Source organism: Eleginops maclovinus, chromosome 15, assembly GCF_036324505.1.
Source record: "Eleginops maclovinus isolate JMC-PN-2008 ecotype Puerto Natales chromosome 15, JC_Emac_rtc_rv5, whole genome shotgun sequence".
Taxonomy (NCBI): Eukaryota; Metazoa; Chordata; class Actinopteri; order Perciformes; family Eleginopidae; genus Eleginops; species Eleginops maclovinus.
The window spans coordinates 17242825-17262102 of NC_086363.1; the positions used below are offsets into that span (position 1 = coordinate 17242825).

Below are 19278 nucleotides of genomic sequence, written 5' to 3' on the forward strand. Positions count from 1 at the left end.
TAAGTCTCAATTGTTTCTGACCCTTCTGCAGCATGTCGATTGCACGCCATGCACATTTTGGTTGTAGTTTGTGGTATTTTTGCAATAACTAAAGTGTAGTAGGTGTCGATTTAAACTAATATACAAAAAATGATACAAAAACATTTTTACTATTTTCTCTAATTGTACAATAATTTTCCTCTGAAAAACAAATGACCAAAGAAAGAAAATCGTAATCAGTTTTTGAAATGTTAAAGATGACTTAAATTATTATTTTCTTCCTCATTGATATCACTTTTGCTCCAAACATATTTTAAACCCTTAAAGTTAGGACCCTTTTCAAAGTGAAGTCAAACTTTATTGCTGTGTGAGCATTATTATCTGCACAAAACCTCAGTGGGCTGACGATCACTAATGTACTGTCCTCTCATGAGCAGGAAATGAAAGCAGGCTTTAGGGTTGCTGCTGATCGTATCCACACGGAGTCCATAGCATTTATTACTGCTCATCAGTCTTAGTCATTGACCCGCCAAGGCTCCTTATTTTAGACAAGTTTTGATCACAACTGAAAAATTGCCTTTTAAGTGTCGAGAAACTCTTTTTAAATGAACCTGAAATGAATATGATAAGTATTAAAATGTTAACCCAATCATGCTTTGCAGTTTAACTGAATGGCTGACTTTGGGTTGGAGTAGAATACATAGAGAATCAACACATCTAGCCTTTCCTTTTTTACTCTGGTAAGTTTTGTAACCTTCAGTTGAGTTTACCTGAACTTGCTGCTCATGTTGCAGTGAAGATTAGACCAAACTAAATCAGCTTGGCACAGACTCATCGAGTCTAGCGTAAGGGGGGGGGGGGTCAAAGCTGATAGCAGGAGTGAGCAGGCGTAGAGAGAGAGCCTGAATGTGCCCTGTTTCTCTCTGCGTCAGGACTGCAACACCAACGGAGCGCGGCGCAGTCACGACACAGGGGCTGCGTTCAGGAAATTACGCGTGGCCGTTCAGCTCCAGTGCAGCTGTAATCCATACCAGACATAGGTCGCCCGAGTGTGCTTTATTGCGAGCTATTTCTCAAATGACAAACCCTTTCCAGTAACAGAGTGGCTGAACGGAGCATTCAGTCAATGAACAGACAGGTAACTGATAGAGATGTAATTGGAAAGGCTGTGTCAAATGAGCCAGCAAAACACTCTCATAGGGCAATCATCAGGGTCTCCTGCAGGGGCCGGCCACCCTGACTTTGGGGAACACATTATAAGAGCCACTCTGACCATGTGACCTTTATTAAGTGTCCAGACCTTTCAGGCTTTTCTGTCATTAAGGTTTGATGATTCAAATGTAAGGAGCATTGTAGCTCTCTATGTAGAGCTGGAGGCCCCTGTGCTGGGGCTGACTCCAATCAGTAATCCGTTTGAGTCAGAGCAGGGGACCATTCACACGTGCCCCCCCCCCCCATTTTCTTTCTCTCTCTCCAATAGAGTGATGCCAGAAGGAGTTGGAGTTTCATTTTACCAATTACGGTAAGTCAACGGTTCACTGAGTGTTTTTGGTCAGAGGCCTAAAATAGGGTCTTTGGTTAATTTCCTTTTTTGTTCATCCACAAAACATTAGTAAATATGTCACTTATAAATGTCTGAAGCTTCTTCAGATCACTAAACGACATCATGCTGAAAATTAACCACCTTTAGCTTAGCGGCGGTGATGCTATGTTTGTTTATAGCCTAGTGTTAGAATTTTACTTTTGGCTATTGCAATTCTGCTTCAGAAATCATACAATTGGTGATATTATGTGGAGATAATCCTGTTGTTTATAGGAACAAAACAGGAATCATAAACTTGTGTTTGCCACAGATCTTATTCCTCTTGATAATCCAAAATCCATTTAGCTTTTGCCTACAAAAATATATCATCACTGCACCACTCTTCAAAACAGATAAATATGTTTCTATGATGCCCATCCCATGTCCATAATATACTTGTACACATAATTTACGTATTATCATATCATATCATCGTATTATCCATCATCCATCCATCTTCTCCCGCGTATCCGTCAGGGTCGCGGAGGTAACAGCTCCAGCAGAGAGCCCCAACCTTTCCTTTCCCTGGCCACATCAACCAGCTCTGACTGAGGGATTCCAAGACGCTCCCAGGCCAGTGAAGAGATATAATCCCTCCACCTGGTCCTAGGTCTACCCCTCGGTCTCTTCCCAGCTGGACGTGCCTGGAACACCTCCCTAGGGAGGAGCCCAGGTGGCATCCTCACTAGGTGCCCGAACCACCTCAACTGGCTCCTTTCAACGCGAAGGAGCAGCGGTTCTACTCCGAGTCCCTCCCAGATGACTGAACTTCTCCCCTTATCCCTAAGGGAGATGCCAGCCACCCTGCGGAGAAATCCCATTTCGGCCGCTTGTATCCGCGATCTCGATCTTTCGGTCATGACCCATCCTTCATGACCATAGGTGAGGGTAGGAACGAAGATGGCCCGGTAGACAGAGAGCTTTGCCTTAGTGTATTTTTTTAAACTAAATACAAGAATTAATTGAATCTATACAAAAACAACACAGACAATGTCAAATTAATTGTTAACTTGCTTAAAGCAGACAAATAGGAGTAATTTAAGATCACTTTACAATGTATTACAACTATGGGAACTATAAAACACTAAGACCCTTGTGAAATAATTGGAATTGTTTTAGGTCATTATAAAATGCTTAATATGTGTTATCATTATCATTGTAAAGCTTTACAAATATGAAGTGCTTATCATTTTAAAAATAAAAGGCTATAAGCAGATTTGAATCGTTATAAGTATATTTTCCATGCATTAAAGACATGGGCTTCATAGAAAGTATTCCCAAAATGACCTGAAGAAGAACTTTATTCCCCGAGTAAAAAACTGTGATGTGTTCAACATCTGGAATTTACCAGAATAAACAAAGCCACAGAATCCATGACCGAAACACAAGTAATAGGATTAACTGTGGGGCTTTAAAAAGCAATTTATGTAACACTAATATTCAATTTCCTGCCTTATAAATCAAAATCTTGCAATTACACAACGGCTGCCCGGCGAGGACACTTCCCGCTCTTTATTCATCCACCGCCAACTGTTAATGAACGCTTGACTCATAATGGCTTTTCGTTTAATTGCAACATAAACATGATTAGCTCAAAGCGTGATGCTAAACAGGTTTCTAATCCTCTACGAACACACAAACACTATTTAAGGAACACCCAGACATTCAGATTTTTCTCCCCCAGACGTATAACAAGTATAGACGTATAACATCTGAGTAAATAAAAAAAGGTCTCTTGTTCTTGTCAAATTGAATCAGTACAGGAGTTCATGGACAAGGCAAATGTGGAAAGCTTAACAACTCAGAGCACACTTTTCTTTTACAGTAGCAGTAAATAAAGTTAGAAGTTAAACTGGAAATTGTACAGGAGATGTCCTTGCTTCCTCCCAGGTACATTTATTCCTTACACCCACTCACACTGTCTCCTTATCTAAAATAAAGCGGTGTGTACCAGATAAAAAAAGCTGGTCGAAGAAGAACCGCAACCATTATCTCCTCCGATGCTTTCCCCAAAAACATCAGCAGACATGTCCCGAGGCTATTGTGTGGATAAATACAATAATGTGTGTGTATGTGCGTGTGCAGCCAAAGTCCAGATAAAAACAGGTTCAGTCCATTCCAGGTCCATACAGGTCCTTTACCATGTACGGCCCCTCCAATTCATAGCCCATCTTCCTGTAGTAGTTCCTTGTTCCTACACCTGCAACACACCAGATAAAATGGGTTAAACACATCAAATAAGTACTTAAAAAGGTCCCCTATAAACTCTTTTTCAACAATCTATTATATCATAGGTCTCACATATATACAGAACATGTATCTGATTGGCTGAAACACCCAACAGATCATTGTAGAATCCCATAAACCCCTCTGTTTCAGCCCTGTTCCAAAAGTGCTGATTCCTTGTCTGTAGCTTTAAATGCTAATGAGCTGCTGCTGGCCACGCCCCCTAAGGAAGTGATTGGTTGAAAAAATCACAATGGTGCTCTAGGAGGAGATCCAGGTGATAAGGTGGGCGGGAGTTAACTTGGTTGGTTATTGGCTAATGGTTGCACAACCCAAAAAAACATGTGGCCAAAACTCTGATCAGCTCATTTTCAGACAGGTTTTTATATAAATGGATCAGGACAAAGAGAGGGATGGTCTTTGCTCCAGGAATTGTCTGAGCTTCTTAACACAGAGGGGACATGATGATGGTGTGTACGTCACTTCCGGTCCAAATTATGGCCCCGCCCACTTTCCAGTGAAAATAATGCATCAGAGCGAAGTGGAAAACAATTCAACTCTCCAGAAAAAAGGAGAGTAAAAGAAACGATGTAATTCAGAAATCTCAGTTTCAGTGTACGCCTGCTGCCTGCCACTCGTCCACCGGCAGACCCACCGGACATCCATCCCCTATTTATTCTCAGTAAAAACAAAGCTGTCTCTGCCGTCTGACGAGACATTTGACAAAATGTTCATATTTTTGGAGTATTTACGCAGTTTCTGACGAACACAAATATGGTTTTCTGGCATCACTTTAAAATGTTACGGGGAAAAATACGCATTTTGGTATGGGGGCACAGCGCCCCTGTTACCCGGTTTAGACCAAACCCTGATAGGTGACCTTTAATGTAGGATTATCAAAATCTGTAGTATTAGGATCAAAGCATCAGTTAAGAGCTGATCCTACACTGCAATTATAAATCAAACCATATAGAGACAAAATAATGATGTGCCACCTTGGACTATATCTTATGGTATTTCTGTGGCTTTTTTTTATCTGGTATAAACCAATTGATAACATTGTGAGCAAAATGGGAATAGGTGTCAGTTTTAGGAGAAGTTATGCAGTCATTAGACATGTTTAAAATCCATTGGTTCTGTCGCATCTTGATTACTGTTCCTTCTTTTGGTCCGTTGATTCAATGAAAATTAAGAAAAAAATGATTGGTAGACGCACTTAAGAATCCCTGAGCCCCAGCCGCCCATATACTTATACAAATACTGGGGGCAATTCTTAAACTACACAGTCTACGTGAATGTGCCGCAAATTTGGATAAAAAAAGTAACTACTTCAACAAATACACATCACTGTAAATATAATATTCTTTAACACTCTATATGTTAGATGTTTTCAAACCAGCATCTAAAATAATGTTAAATGCACTGCTTTGACTCGTGTATGATTGACTCTTGCAGTATCTGCTTCCCGCCATATGAACGCTTCTTCTTCACTTCATTAAATCCCTGCAGCAGGGCACATGTTGACAGAGCTCCAGCCTCTGATAGCAGTGTGTGGAGCGGCTCAGCGCAGCGCCATTGGGCACAGCAGCCCGCCATGTTTACCGTCATTAAATCACGTGCAGTGACAACAGGCTGCTGCGACACGAGCACACACACCTCTACACACACAAAACAGGGGTTGTTTGTAAGGAGCTACCCTGCTGGGTTATGTGGGAGAGGGAGCAACGAATGGATCTGCACAACAAATAGATTTCAATGCTGCTGAGCACCGGGCTCTTTCTTGGAGTTCTGATAATCATGAACCCTATCTGATATAAAAATAATGTATATACAAAAGTTTTTTTCCCTCAGCAGTAAGCGCAATATTTGGTAAAGGCAAAATATGTGAAAACATCATTCTGAATGAAGTATTATTGTGCTGAAGAGAAACCGGGCTTTCTACTGCAACATTTGGACAGTAGGGTCAGAATTTGGCGTAAACAACATAAAGGCATGGATCCATCCTGCCCTGTATCAAAGGTTCAGGCTGGAGGCGGTGGTGTCATGGTATGAGGGAAATTTTCTTTGGCCCCTTAGTACCAATTGAGCATGGTTTAAACGCCACATCCTACCTGAGTATTATTGCTGACCATGTCCATCCCTTTATGACCACACTGAACCCATCTCCTGACGGCTACAGGAGGATAACGCGCCATGCCACAAAGCTCAAATCATCTCCAACTGGTTTCTTGAACATGACGATATGTTCCCTGTACTCAAACGGCCTCCACCGTCCCCAGACTTAAATCCAATAGAGCACCTTTGGGACGTGGTGGAACGAGAGATTCTCCTCATAGCTGTGCACCCGACCAATCTGCAGCAACTGTGATGATATCATGTCAATATGGAACAAAATATCTGAGGAATGTTTCCAGCACCTAGTTGAGTCTTCAGGCAGTTCTGAAGGCAAAGGGGGTCTAACCCGGTACTAGCAAGGTGTACCTAATAAAGTGATCAGTGAGAGTATATACCCTATTTTGTAACCTGTAACCCGACATGTACATACTCATTAGAGACCACTAGAGTCCTAAAACCCGGAAGTGAGTTAGCATTCTACCACTTCCGGTTCCCTCGTCTCAGAGTCAATGGGATTTCTCCGTAGGATTTTGGAAAATAAATCAGCAGAGATTTTCCAAAATCCTATGTAGAAATCCCATTGCTTTTTTGTCGAGGGAACCCATGCGCATCCCTGCACCACTCTAAAAAGGTAATGTGTTATAATGTACATGGCCTTATACATTCATAATAAACTGCTTTATAATGTGTTACAATTAATATAATAATATTTATTGTGCTTATGAATAAAACTGTATAACAATGGACACCAATTTGTTATCCATATCCCCACAGGTCATAAAGCTCTCTTGCCAAATAGCCACCATAAATACACAACATATAGAATATCCATACACATGATACTCCACTTTTATTCTAATGAATAAACATATTATTCCCATTAGCAGGGCTCATTAATCCTCTGAGTCACAGCCTCCATTTAACTTATTTCAGCAATGCGTTTCATCTTTAAGTCTTGAACTATAGACAATACAAAGTGGCTGTTAACGATGTATGATACATTTATGAAATGACATCATTATTGTGCTAATTAACCGTCTGCACCATCTGCTCCTAGATGCTCATCCTCTGTGCTCCCACATGAAGACACCAAAGGGTAAGCAGGATGAACGACGCTCGGCTGTGCCGTTGTGTTTCTTACCTGAGATAACAGCCAATTTGCTGGAGCCATGTTCCTCTCTGGAAATTCTCTCTGCCTCTTCCATCAGCATCATGCCAAAACCCTGGACAAGGAGGAGGGGAAAGGACCGGAAAAAGAGTTATTTTGGTGTAAAATCAGCACACTTTGAGTTACTCATAACTACATTTGTGGTGGAACTCAAAGGTCTCCTATTATGCTATATTTGAACAATATATTGTAGGGCCATATCTATACAAAACATGTCTGTGAAGTGTTTTACTCAAAATACAAACAGATCACCCATTGTAGCATGCCTCATCCCCTCTATTTCAGCCCTGTTCCTGAAGTGCTGATTCTGTGATTGTAGCTTTAAATGAACTAGCTGCTGCTGGCCACGCCCCTTTGGAGCGCATGCGGCTCTCTGTCTGAAGAGAGAAGTTTCGGAGAAACTCAGCTAAACGCTGCCGTGATTAAACCCCATATTATGTTCCAAACCACATGAAGCGTTATTTCTGAAACCCTTCTCAGAGTTTACCTCTAGAACAGAGACATTATATGTATTATATATACAACAACTCTAAGTCCCTCCTGCAGACATCCTGCACAGACACACAGAGGTGCTGCGGAGGGGATTCAGCTCGCTACTGTATATTGCGGACGATAGGTTGGGAAGTGTCACATGGGCGGGATGTTCCCAGGAGTTCAATGTAAAGCCAGCCCACATTTTGGTTATGACATCATAACCGACACAAATCTCGATCAGCTCGTCTGTACCCCCGTTTTTAGAGATGTGGGTAAGTAGGAGAAGAGAGAGGGTTGTATTTTCTGACACTTTGTGAGTGTCCTAACACACCGGGGACACATATTTATGTATAAAAGACATCAAAAAGTGCATTTTGCATTATAGGGCACCTTTAAGCGATTGCAAATTCTCATAGGGAATATGTAGGCTACTTTACTCAACATCAAGACATAATTCAAAACAGTAAGCAGACTTTTACATTTTAAAAGAAGGTGGTGGTTCAACAAAAGTTATTTGAAGCATTCTCTCTCTCGTAGCATTATTTAAACAATTATTGGCGAGCTACCAAGGATAAGACGTGAACCACCGTTGCAATACTGACACTCCTCAACCCTAGATCCTGCTTTATAGTACAGGCCACTGGTCTCAAAGAAAACACAGGCCTAGAGTTATTCAACTAAATGTTTGGGTGTCTATGCGTCTCCACCTGGTGCTGGAACTTGCTGGGGTCCCGGCTGCTGACGGGGACGACGCTGCCGTAGACATGCAGCTCGCGGACGATGGACACGCCCCCTTTGAGCTCCGGACGGAAGGACTGCGGGGAGCAGCGGCGTAGACGCAGCAGGCCGATCAGGATGTCCTGCTCTGGGTCCTCGTAGGAGAGGAAGGTCTCCCAGCCGCCGTTAGCCACGTAGTCCCTCCGCACCAGCTCCACCTGAACACACACTTATCTTGGTTAGGGAAGGGAAGCTTAATACGAAAACACACCTTTAGGTAAAGTAATCTTGAGAAATACCGCAATGATTTATCACTTTAAGGACATGCACTTTATCTCCGGGATGCGGGTCATTACCTGATAAGGTCTAACTTTGTGGTGGATCTCCTGGATGCCCACCTCTCGTGTTCTCACGTCTCGACACTGCACACAGAGAAACATGGAGACCAGTTTAGAAACCGTGAAGAGTCTAATACAAACTATCACTTTTATATTTAAACTAATAGTGGGTTTTTTTTTCTTAATTTTGCGTGCTCTTTATTTCTGTCGGCTGCATTTATCTTCAAGCTGTGTAAAAGTGATGAAAACTCAGTTGGTTGAATAATCTGATCCAAGCACTGGATAAAGCTCAGATGGAAATAAAGTGTGACCACTTTGTGGTCAAGAAAAAAAAATGACTGGGGTAAAATTGAAGAGTTTACAGGTGGGTAAAAGAGCGTAAGTAGCTACTGGAGTAATTCTGTTCCTATTTCAGCCTTTCTTTGCTTATAAACCGAAGCTTACGGGGAGCTTTCACCCCATACGTGTTTTCTGATGAACACTCTGGGTCAGCCTTTTTTCCCCTGAGTAATTTTTGACTGAAGTTGGTCGGGCTCTTCGAATTGTTTGTGTTATAGTAGGTGCCCTCTTCTCAGGTGTTTTTAAGTGGGATAAACTTCTACTAAAGCTGTCATCTACTTTCCAACATAAATTCAATAAACGTGTGGGAGGGCGTGAGAGGGAGGGTTCTCCAATCCCACGCTCCGACGATTCTAAACTATACTTGGCAGCTTAAATAATCTGTCATCTTGCGCTATTAAAGGGAGGTATGCAAATGATTCAGTAAGCATTTGAGTGTTGGCAGGAGATGGCTCTGAAGTCCTGGTTTGGATCGCATCCCAGTTGGAAAAGTATTTTGGTGTCCTCGCTCGTAATAACCTGGCAGGGAGTCGCTTTGACTTCTCACCTCAGTGCCCATGTCTTTCATCCGGGCCAGAGCCAGCTCTCTGAGGTTTCCGTGCTCCACTCCGGAGCTCACCAGCGGCATGGGGATGTCCCTGAGAGGAGGCACAAGAGCAGGGAAAAGATAAGTGATGGGGAAAATGTTTTACAATGGGATATTACGGCTGCAATCACATCAAATAAATATTTCCCTGGGGCCGTGTTCACAAAACATCTTTAGTCTAAAAGTAGCTCCTAACTGGCAGAGTTTGGAGGAAAATAATGGATGTTACAGTGCTAACGTTGGGAGATTTGACTCAAAGGTTTACAGTAAAAAAAAAGAAGTATTTTAGTACTGAAAGAAGCTACGAATGGTGTTCAAAGCAAATAAGAGGCACCATTTTTTGCATGCTTTGACTACACGCAAAGTCATTGCAACGAAATGTACATTTCGCTGGGTAAGGCTACGCTATTTAGCGTAATCTGCGTGAATATGGGAAAATGCAACAAGAAATGTGTGTATTGCTTTCGGTCCATAATCCTGTCACCTGCCTAGCTCCTGGAAACCCTGATGTCCTGACATTGTTGAATTAGACAAATGGGAAAATGTATTGTACCTGTACGTTGGCATTGGTCATTGATGATTAACGTCTCAGAAGTTGGTACATTTTTAGATTTTCTAAAGTTTACGTATGTAGATTTCTATGTGTGTAAAAGAAAAAAAGTTGCTGATATATTTATGCCTTGGAATCAGTAATCCTTAATTTGTCCCAGAGCCAAGAAATGTACATTGTAACAGCAAAGGGATAGTGCAAATACAAAGACGAAAACAAAATGAGTAGACAAACCTATTAAATAAAAAGCACACGCTGACAAAACCAAATCAAATAAGCACACATTCATGGTAAAAAATCAGCAGTATTATAAAAAGTGAAAATATATAAAAGTAGTGAAGCAGCAGCCATTAATAACATTACTTAAACATTTTTTAAAAACAGTGTTATTACGCAACAGTGGTTTTACAGTCCGAAGTAGTGTCTAATTTAGATGTTGTTATTTTGAGTGTTGATTGACCAGCTGCAATCAACACTCAAAATAACACGCTGCACAATAGCTGCCCACTGCTCCTAGTACTAGGATGGGTAAAATGCAGAGGACCAATTTCACTGTGTGTGCTCTGCTGTGTGCATGTATGTGACAATTAAAGAGGGTTTCATCCTCCGACTCTATCAGATAGCACAGCCTTGATCGATTTGAATTCTATGTAAGTTGAACAAATTGGCATATTCTTTGGTTATTTTGACATCCTTTTAATCAAACTTTTTGCAATCAAATAAGAGCAAAATATGATTGATCTACTGCAATAATTCACCAAATTAGTCACAAGCACTAAAACACAAATAAGTAACGCAATAAGGTTAAATTTGCTGCGTGTTTGTTTAGTTCCCATCATATCTCAGAAAGAAGGCAGTCCAGAAATCCAGTTACTAAGATCTTTTGTAGAGTTCCACTTTAAGAAGGCTTAAATCTTCACTTTGCCTCACCTCTGCACCCTGTAGACTCGTGTCCAGGGTGGCACTAATGCCAGAATCCGGGCCACCAGGTCCACCAGAGCGCTGGGGTTGTAGCTCTTGTACCGACCCGTCTTCCACAGCTCATACAGACCTGTTCCTCGGATCACCAGCGTCGGGTACAGCTTCAAACCGTCGGGCCTGAAAGCTGGATTCTCGAAAAACTCCTGCAAGAAAACACAAAGATCCATGTTACAAAGTCACAGCCACCATTACTGTTTGCTCCTCATGCGTCTTCTGAAATTGAATTCCTGACACATTCTGAAATGGATTTACCACACAGAAGTATTTCGGAAACAATGAATCAATTTTTTTTGCTTTATCAGTTTTAACCACACTTTATAGCATGACATTTCGGGACATCTGCAATTTCACTGTCATGCTGACAGATAGACACGTAGCTGCTTCTTTAAAATCGACAAAACTGAAAGAGAAAGAAGGAAAGAAACCTTATTTTGTTTCTTTCTTACGGCTTTTTTATGGGAAGTCTCAATAAAAAAAGGGTCCATTTGCAAAAGGCACTGCCTCCTAAAAGTAAAAGCAGCCGACCGTTGAGCTCGTATAAAGCAGATATCAAAGAGAAAGTGCTTGGTTATTCAATTGCAGGAAATGTTGGGTGTGTGGTTTGGCGCATTAAAGGGAATCAGATGTGATTTCCAGTCATTCTCCTCCCCTCTCTACAAACTATCAAGATCAGCACCATGAAGATCTGGAATCGAGTCTCCAAAATAGGCCACATTATCGGTATCTCATAATCTGGTCACAGCTCATAATCACTCGGGGACATGTCCCACATGGCCCAGCACTAAATCCAAAAGGGAGGGGAGAAGGGGGGGACATATCACAATGCTTCAATACCAAAAATGGAGACTATTTTGGGGATTCCGCACCTGCTACCATTTTGGTGTTGGTTGGTTGAGAGCAACCCTGTTAAAGAAGCCTTCCCCTGGACAAGGGAGCATCTGTATACGGGAGATAAGTAAGCGAGGATCTCAGGCTGGGAAGAAGTTGTAATCGAATTTCATTATCAGTACAACTGTGTTATACGAGAGGAGGATGCCAAGCTCTCCTGCTGCTGCTCCTGAACTGCTCTGTGATCCAGGCTGACTGTAGAAATGCAGTGGTGTGATTGGAACAATAGAGTGGTGCAGGAATGAGTCCCTAAACCCGGAAATGAGTTACCACCGTTCCCTCATCTCAAAGTCAACGTTATTTTTGGGCCAGATAAGCCCCTTATTGCAGAGTGACAGTGTGGAAAAGGGGAGATGGAGGTGATAAAACGTGTAAAAGTGTGGAATTGAACCTGTGTCCGTCACAGCGGGACTGAACACCAATGACGTTTCTATCCAAAGCGACACTCGTAGAAATGCCTACAGGAACAATATGTGGTTAAGTATCTTGCTCAAGGACTCTTCGACATGTTGACCACAGGGGGGTTGGATCGAACTGCTTACCCCCTGATTTCATTGAAATAACCCCCTGAGCTACAGCCACCAATACATGGGCGGTCAGCTCTAACCTCTGAGCGCTATGGCAGCCCTAGTCAAGGTTATTTTGAATGTAGATCTGGTTACATTCTTGATACAAAGTCTGTGGTTGAAGAGATTTTCCCCACATAAAATATATCAGTAAATACCCCACCGGTGAATGCCGAAGCTTTTGCGTGTCAAAAACAGTGGTTGGAAGTGGCTAAATGAGACTAAAATGTCATCATGCCGAACATTAGTAGCCTTTAGCTTAGCGGTGGTGATGTGGAGTCATGCGACCGCCATGTAGTTTGTTTTAAACCTAACGTTAGCGTTTAACTTCTGGGGATTTCTGGTGATGTGGAGATTATCCTGCCGAACAAAACGCGTCAGTATCATAAATGTGTGTTTGCCACAGATCTTATTTTCTGCAATATTCCAAAACCCAACGGTAAAATCCCATTGATTTTTGTCGAGGGAGCCCTTGTGATTCTCACTTCTGGGTCACCCTATAAAAAAAAACGTCATCACTCTTTACATACGAGATAAAAAGAAAGGAATGCGATTAATAATGTGATCAATGTAAACAGAAATGAAAATGAAGACATCCTGCTTCCTCAAGCTGACAAACAGTTTTGAAGAGCTCTGTGCCAAGACGGCCTGAATGCAGTTATTATAACCAATTTTTCACGGAGGTTCTTTTATCGTCAGACATCCCTCCAATGAAACCTCAGCCGGTATTGCATCATATTTGCAGCATTTGCTTCCCTTTCTTATCAGTTTGGATACTGAATGGAAACAAAACCTGTGAGCTGGAATTTTCCTCCATCCATTCATTCATTATAGTTCCCTTTTTTAATCCTTATAAGGGTCATGGGGCAGCTGGAGTCTAAGTGCACGATGCGCTGCACAATTATGTCTTCAGATAACAATTGTTCATAAAGATTCTCCAGTGGGATTATAAAAAACTGTCTTTAAGTTAAACATTTTTTAACCACCACATCCAAACCCTCCAAACTGGGTTTACACAGGGAGAAAAGGACCTTTGTTTTCACACTGCACTTCATTTTGTTTTGTCTTAAATTATACCTGCAACAGCTAAAGGTGATGGGTCACTTGGCGGAAGTTCAACATGCTGTTTGGCTAATGTGTTAGCAAACAGTTGCTTATTTACACATTAGGCAGACAAAGTACCATTAGCATTAATTCAGTCATGTTTCTGGTGATTGTATGAGAGAAATATCTGGGTCATTAGCTGCTCAATGCTCCATTCTGTTTAACATCTAGTCTCTAGCTGTGAATGTGTGCAGTTTGGTGCTGAGCAGGAAGTGTAATGAGTATCAGGTTATCAGGGCTTTTTTCTTTGTGGTTAGTGTGAACAAAACGATAAAGTTGCTGGCCGTTAAACCAAAACAATGAGCTGGAACCAGCTGATAATTCTATGTGGGTAAATCTCATCAAAGGTGCCCTATTGTGCTTTTTGGAGTTTTCCATTTCCTGTAGTGTGTTTTACTACAGGAAAACATTATAGGCTAAGGGGCGGGACATCTCTAAGCCGGCCAGGTAACCAATCAGAGCAGACTGGGCTCTTGTTTCAGACAGAGGGGGAAAAGAGGTGCCAGGCAGTATGAGAAAATAAAAAGCTTTTTGAACATTAAAGCATGGAGACATGTCACAGGAGAGGTACAACATACAAATATGAACCTGAAAATGAGCATAATAGGGCCTTTTTAAGAAAGCCTTTTTCTTTGACATGTCATCTTTTGATCCTACACGCTATCCTTTAAAACAATTATGTTGGTCAGAGCAGCTTAAAGTCCATCTGAAAACTTGATGACAGACTATTGCAGCTTAATTGGCAGGGAAAATGCTTCTTTGCAGCCTTGGCCATGTGAAGCAGATAGCCAGTTATAGAAGCATAATCAAAAAGAGAGGCCTATGATTGAGTAGTTTACCTGTGAAGAGATAATCCGTATATAGGTTAACACACAATCAGGTTAGAAACTCAATTTCTCACCTGATTAAACTCAATGATATTGGTTCAAAAAATGACCAAGAAACCAAAGCCAAGAATGGAATTTGGTCCACTAAATTGTTTATAATTGCACATATATTTGGCATACAAAAATTATTTCATTCATCTCTACCTCATGTTTCCCATTTCTCTGATATTTTCGACTACTTCCTTTTCCTGTCTGACTATTTCTTGTTGCATTCTGTGTTTGAAATGTAGCAGTGAAGTTTATGGAAAAATCCCGAAGATGCTTAGTTTGGATCCTGGAGTGGAGATGTTTAGGAAACTGCATATTTTCCCCCCACTCACGACCACGAAGCGTGTTATGGAAGATTAGATATGATGAGGAAGAGCAAAGGGGGAGCTACGCATGAGGTGTATGATACGAAAGTGTCAGTGCGATAAGAGAGGAGGAGGGGAGAGACGCAAAGAGGATGACGCTGGGATTGGATGAGGATGGAGAGGAGAGAGAGGAGAGAGAGGAGATAGATGAAGCGATGGAGACTCTGACAGGAAGGGAAGAGAAAGTGTTGAAGGGAATGTTGCAACGGAAAGGAGAGGGAAGAAAAGATAAAGTGAAAGATAGACGAGACGAGAGAAAAGCATGAGCAAGACAAGGAGACGGGAGAGAAAAAATACTGAGACTGGGAGGAGAAAAAAAGACAGCAGGGACAAAGTAAGAAATTAAGTCTAGGGAGAGAAAAGTGACAGAGGAAGTGTAACAGGAAAGCAAAGAAAGGGCCTCTGAAGGCCAAAAACACATTTAATCTGCTTCCTCTCACTGTGCCGACCTGCTGCTGCCCAGTGCATTACCATCAAACACATTCACACACAGAGGTGGTTCAGTAAACACCGACACACACACTTAGATGTAATGTAACAAATCTGTGGAAAGACACACAATGTCTTCTAAATCTTTTCCTGTGAGGATCTCTCGATGCTCAGAAGATTGGAAGTGTCTGAATGCCTTTATCGCTATACAGTAAATTCTGATTTTCCTCTGTCAGCGCCAACAACAACAACACAGAAATCACCTCTAAAAATAGTGCCTTCCTTGCTTTTACACAACTCTAAATTACTCCAGCATCCAATCTTTTTCAGAAAAATCAATAATACATGGTTCAATTTCTTCTTTCCTTGTCAATTCCATCATTACTAAACTACAAAACTGCTACTTCACATCAGGACATCAGGACATGTTTGTGTCTAGGATTAAACTTATAATGCCTTCATTGTGTCCTTTCCTGTGATCTGTCATCACCTACAGTATAATGTGGCTTATACCGGCTGCGTGATTAAACTGCCCATTTAAGCTTAGGGTAGATCAGCATGTATGTGGGCCTTTCGGTAACAAGACATTTCAGTAAAGAAATGCCAATTAAAAGGTTCAGGTTATCTTTTCTGATTAAAACAAATGTATATATATATATTTTAGTGAGTTTTGGAGGTGGATTTTATGGGGACAAAATCTGTGTCGGATGCTAATCACTAAAAGGTATTGCCATCAGCCACAATTGTACTTTTTGTTTCCTGCAAATTAGCAAAGATTAGCATGATAACACTAAGAGGGTGACCGTACTAAACAATATACTCGCTAACCATCAGCATGCTAGCATTGCAAATGTGATCCTGTTAGCTCTCTGACATCAGCATTAAACTCACAGCACTGCCGTTTTAAGCATAGCCTCACTTGTGCTACAAAAACTCTAGAGTCTACACAGTGTAACATAACCAGGCTAGCTTTTTCCCTCTGCTTCCAGTGTTTATGCTAGGCTATGCTTAGCTAACCGTCTCCTGACTTTATCTTCAGACTTAACAAACAAACATTAGAATGAATGTCGTTATATAATTTTCAGCAAGAAAGCGTATTTCCTGAAATGTCGCACACTACTCTTTAAACATTTCTTTCACAAAGCGCCAAACCAGTACTTAGTCATGTTATCTTCACAAAGCTCAGTGTTCCACACAAAGAATGATACTATTAAAGCATATTTGTTGTTTTTTCACTTTGGACCTAGCAAAGTTAGCTATATCCGTCTGCTTCCAGTCTTTATGCTAGGCTACGCTAGGCTAAGCATCACCAAGCTCTATCTTCAGACTTAACACATAAACAGGAGAGTGGAATGCATCTTCTTATCTAAACTTCCAGCAAGAAAGAGTATTTCGAAAAACAAAAAAATCACACTACTCTTAACATTTCTTTCACAAAGTGCCAAACCAGACCCTAGCTATTTTATCATTTTCTAAAAGGTCAGTTTTCCCGGTCCACAAGATGGATGTATCGATTTTTAGAATTCTAGCAAGCTAGTGTAGACCCTTATGTTTCCTCACTTTTTTGTTGTCTTACTACACTACAGAGGAAACTCAAGGTGTTGAACTTTTTCACTTCTGTAGAGCAAAAACCCCTGTGAATCACCACACTGCCAGAAATCAGACAAATCTATTTCAAACAAAGAAACAGTTCATCAAAATGATCACCCGAGACAATGAGTGACATATTTCAGGAAGAAGGTGCGTCAGGCTCTCACGTGCACCAATTATTACAATTCTTATTCCTCCCTTATTGTGTTGTAAATCACTTGATTTCTGTTTTATCAATGTAAAAGTAAGCCTAATGAGCAGTTATTGTGCTAAGCCTCAAACCGTGTCTTCATTTACACCCGACAGTCAGACGTGTGGAGCATTGATTCTGCACATTCCCAATAGAGCTGTGTTTCCAATCAGAGCAGTAAAGTGAGCCTGTGGTTGAAAGACATCTGTCACAATCTTCTATTGAGTCACATCCCAGTTGTGACTGTGTGGAATGTCACATCTTTTATATTGCTATTTTTAAAAAGGTGCTACATGTAGGACTTACCATACCACTGTGAAATCAGTAGTATGACGGCTCATGTCACAAACACTAAACTTCATGATTGCCTTGGTATCATTTGAAGTATTTTTTTGAGTTTTTAACTTGCTTGGAGTCTTGTTTGTCAACTGAAACTCAAAAGAATTACATTATTTCCTACAAATTGTATGGCAGAATTGTAGGTATTGTGTCATTTAAAATGGACCATCGTCTAGCTCAAAGCAACATTTTAAAATGTAAAGAAAGGACTTCCGGTGACGTCATGCTGAAACCAGCAGCCTAAAAGTTGAGCTCCGTCCAACCAAATATAAAAAAAACCTAACAATTACTGGAAACCCGGCTAAATCAAGTGAATCCACGATGTCTACATCTTCCAGAAATAAATCGTCAAGTAAACAGGAGACTTCGAAAGAGAAGAACGAAAATTCGAGACAAAATATGCATATTAGCAATGATACTGCTAGCTCTAGCTCAGAATCGTTAATACTAGCAGAGCTAGGAAAGTTAAGATCAGAAAACCAAGAGGGACACAACCAGACAAAGCTATCCCTTAACATCAGTAGAAGAGCTGAAAGGTCAAACGATAAAGATAGAGAAAAGAACCACAGAGGCAGAAGATCGTATAAGTGCTGCGGAGGACAACGGGAGAAGGTATGAGAGAGCTATAAGCTATCTGCTACGCGAGAGATGAGCCTTTCAGCTAGATACGAAGATTTGCAGAACAAGACAAGACGCAACAATTTGAGAATATATCGTGTACCAGAGAATAGCGAGGGAAAAGATGTGAAGACATTTGCAAAGACGTTGATCCAGTCAGTCTTAAAACCAATGCCTGATGTGAACCTGCAAATAGAGAGAGCTCATCGCTCTCTAACAACCAGACCTACAGATCCTGATGCCACACCCAGGTCCCTAATCGTTAGGTTTGACGACTACTCTGTTAAAGACACTATTCTTAGACAAGCATGGAGCCAAAAACTCATCTACAACAACGAGCAAATATACTTCGATCACGACTATTCCCCCGAGTTACAAAAGAAGAGAGCACAAGTGAGAGGGGTCATCAAACAACTAAAAGACAAGAACATCAAGGCTAAATGCCTCTATCCAGCACAACTAAAAGTGACCTTGAAATCCGGTGAACGGACCTACCCAATGCTCACAGATGCTCTTCTGACCCTTGCGGAGTTTAACATCCATCCACGATACGACGAAAGGGCTCAGATGGAAGACGAGATGGCCCGCTACAGGTGGAACAGTGTGGGTAAGAGACGAGAGGAAAAGGTCGGAGGGCTACCAAGCGCGGATCTCAGGGCCTTCTTCAATGAAGCATCAACGCCGAGGTTTTTAGTAAGCCTAATTTTTTATATACATATTAATATGCAACAACGTTAGGACAAGTAAAGACATTATTTTTTTTCTCTCAATGGCTGGACGGATCTGAACTGAACTGTGCGTGAATACGCAAAATGAGCAGCAACCGTTCCACGAAGTGGACGGCAGCGGCGCAAACACTTTGTGTGACCCCCACGGAGGAACGGTCACCATTCTCCACCCAGGTTACATCAGGACATGGTTTATTTCGCTTTAAAGCCAAGTTCAGGCTTATTGCAAACCAGTTGGGTATGTGGAAGTTTATAGTTTTTATTCATTGAATTACTAGGTACTGTTTTATTTCTTGTTTATGTCATGTTTGTTATTTTCACCTTGAGATTAATGTTGGGCTGCTATTCCATGCAACTTGCTTTTTGGTTTGATTTATGTTAAGGAGGACAAAGAGTTGGCCATATAGGGATACTAACACATCATTTACACAATATGCAGGATATGAATAGTTTTAATTGCATTAGTTACAATGTAAAGGGCTTGGGCGATCCAATAAAACGGAAAAAAATATTTAGTCAACTTAAAAAATT

General features: G+C 41.2%; 1 protein-coding gene across 1 annotated transcript in view; it reads right to left on the reverse strand.

Annotated features, from left to right (window-relative positions):
• Window positions 1–2958: 2958 nt before the first annotated feature.
• The window catches only part of elp3 (elongator acetyltransferase complex subunit 3), a 33095-nt gene continuing 16775 nt past the window's right edge, over window positions 2959–19278 (reverse strand). Inside the window, exons 10-15 of the mRNA XM_063902160.1 lie at window positions 11005–11198; window positions 9486–9576; window positions 8618–8683; window positions 8252–8479; window positions 7044–7125; window positions 2959–3761 (exon numbers count right to left, since the gene is read on the reverse strand). Of these exons, the coding sequence (XP_063758230.1) occupies window positions 3670–3761; window positions 7044–7125; window positions 8252–8479; window positions 8618–8683; window positions 9486–9576; window positions 11005–11198 (753 nt within the window). The 3' untranslated portion in view covers window positions 2959–3669. The remainder of the gene's footprint in view (window positions 3762–7043; window positions 7126–8251; window positions 8480–8617; window positions 8684–9485; window positions 9577–11004; window positions 11199–19278) is intronic.